Source organism: Tarenaya hassleriana, unplaced genomic scaffold (genome assembly GCF_000463585.1).
Source record: "Tarenaya hassleriana unplaced genomic scaffold, ASM46358v1 Cleome1, whole genome shotgun sequence".
NCBI classification, from domain to species: domain Eukaryota; kingdom Viridiplantae; phylum Streptophyta; class Magnoliopsida; order Brassicales; family Cleomaceae; genus Tarenaya; species Tarenaya hassleriana.
In genome coordinates this window covers 8,648,932-8,655,768 of record NW_010960187.1, presented here as the reverse complement: position 1 = coordinate 8,655,768, position 6,837 = coordinate 8,648,932, and the positions used below count along the sequence as shown (strand labels likewise).

General features: G+C 36.2%; 1 protein-coding gene and 1 pseudogene across 2 annotated transcripts in view; both read left to right on the top strand.

Moving 5' to 3' along the window:
* LOC104820023 overlaps positions 1-1,788 on the top strand; it is a 3,117-nt pseudogene extending 1,329 nt beyond the window's left edge.
* Positions 1,789-4,864: 3,076 nt separating this feature from the next.
* LOC104820011 (branched-chain-amino-acid aminotransferase 1, mitochondrial) overlaps positions 4,865-6,837 on the top strand; it is a 3,380-nt gene continuing 1,407 nt past the window's right edge. Inside the window, exons 1-6 of one of the 2 annotated variants that reach the window (XM_010550351.1) lie at positions 4,865-5,059; positions 5,268-5,341; positions 6,050-6,221; positions 6,321-6,497; positions 6,595-6,726; positions 6,810-6,823. In XM_010550351.1, coding sequence (XP_010548653.1) covers positions 5,006-5,059; positions 5,268-5,341; positions 6,050-6,221; positions 6,321-6,497; positions 6,595-6,726; positions 6,810-6,823 — 623 coding nt within the window. In that variant the 5' untranslated portion in view covers positions 4,865-5,005. Of the gene's footprint in view, positions 5,060-5,267; positions 5,342-6,049; positions 6,222-6,320; positions 6,498-6,594; positions 6,727-6,809; positions 6,830-6,837 lie in introns of both variants that reach the window. The other variant, XM_010550360.1, reaches the window with a different exon arrangement.

Genomic DNA, 6,837 nt, shown 5'->3' with positions numbered 1-6,837 from the left:
CTCGCTCGGACCGCACGAGCCGCTGAGCGGCCGTTACATTCTCGTGACTAACCGGACTCAGACATGGATGGGACCAGCTCAGATGATCACTGATAAACTGAAACTCTTCCTTACATATCAGGTTTCGGCTTGGATTAAACTCGGTTCTGATTCAAGAACAAGCCCTCAAAACGTAAACGTAGCTTTCGGAATCGATGACCAGTGGATTAACGGAGGACAAGTCGAGATCAACGACGATAAATGGCATGAAATTGGAGGGTCTTTCAGAATCGAGAAGCAACCCTCTAAGGCTATGGTTTACGTTCAAGGTCCTTCCTCTGGCGTTGATCTAATGGTTGCAGGATTGCAGATCTTTCCGGTCGATCGTCGAGAAAGAATCAAGTTTCTGAGAAGAGAAGCTGACAAGGTACGTCTCGAGACAAGGTTGAACTCGAAAGCTCGTGTTCTGTCTCGGTTAACCCGAAAAACTCGGTACTCAGACCAATGTCCACTACTAATGATGTGTCTGTCTTGAAACGCAGATCCGAAAACGCGACGTCACCCTAAAATTCTCGGGCGTCGAAGCGGGAAAGCTGTCGGGAACGTCGGTGAGAGTACGGCAAACGAAGAATAGCTTCCCGCTTGGAACTTGCATCAACAGAACAAACATAGACAACGAAGATTTCGTCGATTTCTTCGTCAAGAACTTCAACTGGGCGGTGTTCGGTAACGAGCTGAAGTGGTACTGGACAGAGCCTGAGCAAGGCAAGCTGAACTACCAAGACGCAGACGACATGCTAAACCTATGCATCAGCAACAAGATCGAGACGTTCAGCAATGGATCAGACAGCTGAACACTTCGGACCTAAACAACGCTGTCCAAAACCGACTCACGAGCCTTCTGAATCGGTACAAGGGAAAGTTCAGACACTATGACGTGAACAACGAGATGTTGCACGGATCGTTCTATCAGGACAGGTTGGGGAAAGACATTAGGGCGAATATGTTCAAGACCGCTCACCAGTTGGACCCATCGGCCACGCTCTTTGTGAACGATTACCACGTCGAGGACGGGTGTGACCCGAGATCTTGCCCCGGGAAGTACACCGACATGATTCTTGACCTGCAAGAAAAGGGTTCGCCCGTCGGAGGGATCGGGATTCAGGGCCACATCGATTCTCCCGTGGGACCCATCGTCCGTTGCTCGCTGGACGAGCTCGGGGCGTTAGGGCTGCCGATCTGGTTCACCGAGCTAGACGTTTCGTCCATGAACGAGCACGTGAGAGGGGACGATCTGGAGACGATGCTCTGGGAAGCATACGCTCATCCCGCAGTGGAAGGGGTGATGCTTTGGGGATTCTGGGAACTTTTCATGAGCAGAGAGAATTCCCATCTGGTGGACGCGGAAGGGGAAGTCAACGAAGCTGGGAAGAGATTCATCGGTCTGAAAAGAGAGTGGCTTTCTCACGCGAATGGCAACGTCGATGAAAATGGCGAGTTCGCGTTCAGAGGGTACGAAGGGAGTTACGTTCTTGAAGCTGTGGATTCGTCGACGAAGAAGAAGCTTCTGAGAACTTTTGCGGTGGAGGGAAGTGACTCTAATTCTAGAGTCATTTCCATTGATCTTCAAGGTCTGTGAAAAAATAATGCATTCATGAAGATTCTGGGTTTGTGTAAAACGAAAATGGTTACATGCATGCATGTGGAATATATATGTGTGTGTGTGTGTATATATATATATATATGTATGTATAAATTGTAAATGTAACTTTGGTTCAAAAAGCAATAAAACAGTGGAATTTATGTGAAGCGGGATAATGGCTTGAGGGTGGGATAGGAACCAATTCGGTTTATGGGTGAACCGGTTTAACTTTTTTCGGTCCGTTAAAAACCGGATTGATCAGCAATGACATGTGAACCTTGATTAATTTAACTTTTTTTTTTAAATTTCTTTTCGTAATTCACTCTTCATGATTTTATTTGGTTATTTTGTTGATAAAAAATGAATTAAAAACTTTACAGTTTCATTTTGAGATCTCTGTTAGTATTTTTATTTTGTATTTTACTTTCTTCAATGTTATGTTTTATATGTGCCATAAGTATATATGTTTTTTTTACTGCGTTTATATATGGCTTGAAATAAAAACTTTTTAAATTTAAAAATGTAACTTAAAAACGGAAATATTTGTGTACCATGTTCGATTTGAATTTGAGAGCCGATTTTATACTGATTTAAGTTAAAGTTGACTATTTTAAACTAGTTTAGAAAATGAATTAAGTTAATCAGGTTTCAAAATCAGCAATTTGGTAGTGGTCTATATTAGTACTTAACAAATCCGTTTTAGACATCTACTTGTCTCTTCTTTTTCTCCAATAGAATTAATTTTATTTTTAGAAAAATGGATAGTATTGGCCAAGATTATATTACAAAAAATAATATGAGAAATCGAATTGGGTCGAGATATTTTAGGTTATATTAGTCAGTTACACGTTCGAAATATTCGGTAGTTATTTCAAAACTTGGAATTTTCGAAAACGATTTAATTAGCACATTAAATGAATCGTCGAATTTGACAGCTAACGGGTTATTCGTTGAATTCATGTGTTATGGAATTTAACGATAAAAAAATAGAATTTATTTTGATAATTAAATTAATTAAGATCATCACTACACGAGTAATAGTATCTTATTACAAAATTTTCCAAAAAAAAAAAAGAGAGTCAATTTTGGTGTGGTAAACTACAAAATAATTAAATGATTAAAATAACAGATTGATGTTAAAACATGTCAATATTCGAACCTAAAAAACAATGTTAGGGTATTCACCTTTTTAAAAAAAGAAATACGCAGCTTCATCTTTTTTAAAGTAATTGTACTATTTTTGTATTTTATTATATAAACATATCAATTCCAAAAAAAATAAAAATACAAAGAAATTATTTCTGTTGTCCAATTTAATTCCTTTGTCATTTCATCCTTTGAATCGTGACAAAAAATTTATTGATGAATGAGCTAACAATACCTAATATCGTACTTAAAACCTTAATATATATATATATATATATATAGTCAGTAAATTGTGTACAAAACTATATATTTTCGTAAAAAAAAATTATTGAATTATATACGTTTGCTAACAAACCCTTTAAGAAGATTTTATAAGTAAAATTTCAATAAAATCACCGATTAAAAAAAAGGTCGTTAATGGTTTGATTTTTCAAAGACCACGTGCCTAAAAACAAAGATAAGTAATAACCGGAAAAGTAAAACAAAACTGTAACAAATATTTGTATTTGTAATATGTTACAACAAGAAACCATCGTAACATTGAAAGTAAATTCAGAAAAGTTGGTGCGTATTCATTATCCCTATTGATAAATGTATTTTATATTATATATATATATATATATATATATATATATATATATATGTTAAAAAATAAAGAAGAGTGGGTTTTTGTATTTACTGTTTTTGCATTAAAGAGTTTTAATACACGAGTCACGCAAACTGCACCCAACAACTACTGCTTCTTCTCCGTTCCATTAAACTCCATTCCCATAAATAAACACAAGTGAGAAAATGATGGGGTTTTTTTTTTAAAATTTATATATAGATTTTATGATTTTATTTAGCCAATGGGATGATGGTATAATAAATGATGCTTGTCTTGCCGAAAAAGAAATTGTACTGTTCTGATAATTTTGTGGAGTAAAAACCAAACGAAGGAAATGATCATCAGCGCCCGAGGCGGCGGGTGGCTCGGCAGCGGGTGGCGGTGGGTCGATCTTAACGACCACCGCATGTTTGCCGGTGCGTTTGTAAACGTACTCGACTAGCGCCGGCGGTTCAAACGCTCCTTTCACCGTCACTTGTGAACTCTTTAGTTCAGATTCCGCGGATTCAACACCTAATCAATGAATGGAATAAATTATACATTGATTAGATAAATTTATTTACTCTTGGAAAATCGAAATTTTGTTGCATCTTTCAGATGGTCCAAAAAATATGTGGACCCCACTATGTATATACAACCGAACGAAATCATGTGATATATATACTAAACACGAAGCAAGGAAATTATATATATATATATATATATATATATATATATATATATAATTGTATTCGAATAGAACAGAATATAAAAATTTAAACCAAGTTAATTAATTTTGAATCTAATTTAACCACTAGAATTATTCACAATTTTCTCACATCTATATTTCTATTGCATTAAGTCCATACAAGACATAAATTTCATAATGTGTTCAATCTCTAAAGTCGCAACCGTTTACAAAATGAGAAGGGGGCGGGGACCCAAAATGCTATTTCCCTTATTTCCAGAGAGCGAGAAAAAAAGGATGTTTGATCCCAAAATGGAGATTTTTTTTTTTACTTTGAAATTTTGAATGGTGTTGTAAAAAAATAATTTAGATGAAAGTAATTGACGTTTTAACTTCTTTTTTTAAAGAAATTATAGAAAAAATCATATATATCCTTTTTTAAGATGAAATATAATTAATATTCATTAAATTTATTGGAATTGATTAGTGTTAGTTATGAATAAATTTGAAAATTATTTTAAAAAATTACCTAGAAAATCTAAAATGACAACTATTTTGAAACAAAAAATTTTGTCTATAACGTCAACTATTAACAAATGGAGGGAATATTTACTAATTTTTTTTATAAACAATATTTACTAATTTGTTTACAAGTTTGATAGGAGATTGCATTCATGACTTGGAGATTGGACCATCGTGTCAATTCAATCTTTTTTTTACCTTTTCGTCAGAAAAAAAGGAAAAAAAACCTATCTTATATGATATATAGCTTTATAAATTGTGAATGATATGATATAGATGCATCTCTCTCCATCTCTCTCTCTCTACACAAACTCGCATATCAGATGTCTAACGCATTGTTTCAAACGATTTTCTGAGTTCATTCATCCACACACACATATATATACACACATATATATACATATATATTTGTCCCGAAGATCAAAGAGATTCCTAATCTATCATGGGTTTTTGGCGCTTAGCTCAATCTTCAAGAGTTTCTTCCTCTTTCTTCAAGGTTTGTTCTTCCTTCTCTTCTCGTCCTTCGGTGTTTCCTCTTCAGAAAAGTTACAGGAAAACTTAGTGAAAATTCATGAAAAAATCTACGCTTTTTTCCTATGTGTGTGTGTGACTGTGTGTGTATATACGTACGTACGTACATGTTACATATAATATGTATATCTCTTATATATGTACACTTGTATGTGTTTGTGCGTGTGTTGCAGCTTCGGAATTATCGTGCGTATGGGACTAAGGCCACAGCTTCTCAGCAGCAGCAGTTTCCGATCTCGAGAGAACGGTAAATATATGTTGTGATTATATAATGCAATATATATTTAATACGAATGTCACATGTTTCTTTATATTATATGTGTATATATATATATATGGTTAGTTTCCTTTTTAGACATCTCCATTTAGGGGTGGCCAATTCGGGTTCGGTTCGGTTATATTCGGGTTCGGTTATTTTGGTTATAGAAAAACTATAACCATTTAGTTTTTATATAAATTTCGGTTCGGTTCGGTTCGGTTATTTTTCGGTTCGGGTTCGGTTCGCTTTCGGTAAAAAGTTCTGCTTTTCAAAGAAATTGACGGTATTTTTTCGGTTTTTCGGTCATTTTTTATTCGGTTCGGTTCGATTCGATTTTGGTTTTTTCGGATCTAAAGAAATCATAACCGTTCGGTTTTGATATCGAGTTCGGTTCGAGTACGGTGATATCTTGTTCGCTTCGATTCGACTCGGTTATTCGGTTAATAACCGAAATAGCCACGTCTGTCTCCATTTATTGTTATTCAAGAAAAATGTTTTGTTTTTATTTTTCCTGTTAAGAATAGAATTAATTGACATTTGAAACTGGTGATTATTATATTTTATCATTAATCTGTAGAATTATTTGTAACCATTAATCTTAAATTGGATCAAAACTCATTGCCCGATATAACTCCCATAAATAGCTTCGCCTCATTTTTGATCCCGTCCTTGGGAGATTAATATTTGACTTGTCAGTGATGGGGATTATGCCGACGTGGACTGGGACAACCTCGGATTCGGTCTCGTACGGACGGATTATATGTTCATCACGAGGTGCTGCAGAGATGGAAACTTCGAACAGACTTGCCTTAGCCGTTACGGCAACATCGAAATCAACCCTGCTGCTGCAGTTCTCAACTATGGCCAGGCAAACCTACACATATACATATACATGTATATATATATGTGTGTATATATGTGTATGCTATTTCGAAGATGTATGTGAATCAATGTGTTGCATTTTCAGGGTTTGCTCGAAGGTACAAAAGCATACAGAAGAGAAGACGGTAAGATTCTTCTGTTCCGCCCAGATCAAAACGCTATACGTATGAAGATTGGTGCGGAGAGAATGTGTATGCCTTCGCCTTCTGTTGAACAATTCGTCGACGCTATCAGGCAAACCGTTCTTGCCAACAAGCGCTGGGTAAAACACTCGTTTCCTAGTTTAGGGTTTCACAGCCGATTAGGGTTTAATTAGGGTTTTGACTCTGGTCAACGGTGATTTGGTTTCTTTGCTTTAGGTTCCTCCCCCGGGCAAAGGCTCTTTCTATCTAAGACCTTTGCTCTTCGGAAGCGGGCCGATGTTGGGTGTTGCTCCAGCACCGGAATACACATTCCTGGTTTTCGGTTCTCCGGTTCAGAACTATTTTAAGGTTTAAAGTCTCTACCTTTTTTGATCATTGACAGTGTGAATCTGTGTCCAAGACACTTCAGGTTTGCTTCGTTGCTTGCGCAGGAAGGCAAGTCACTGCTGAAAAAAAATG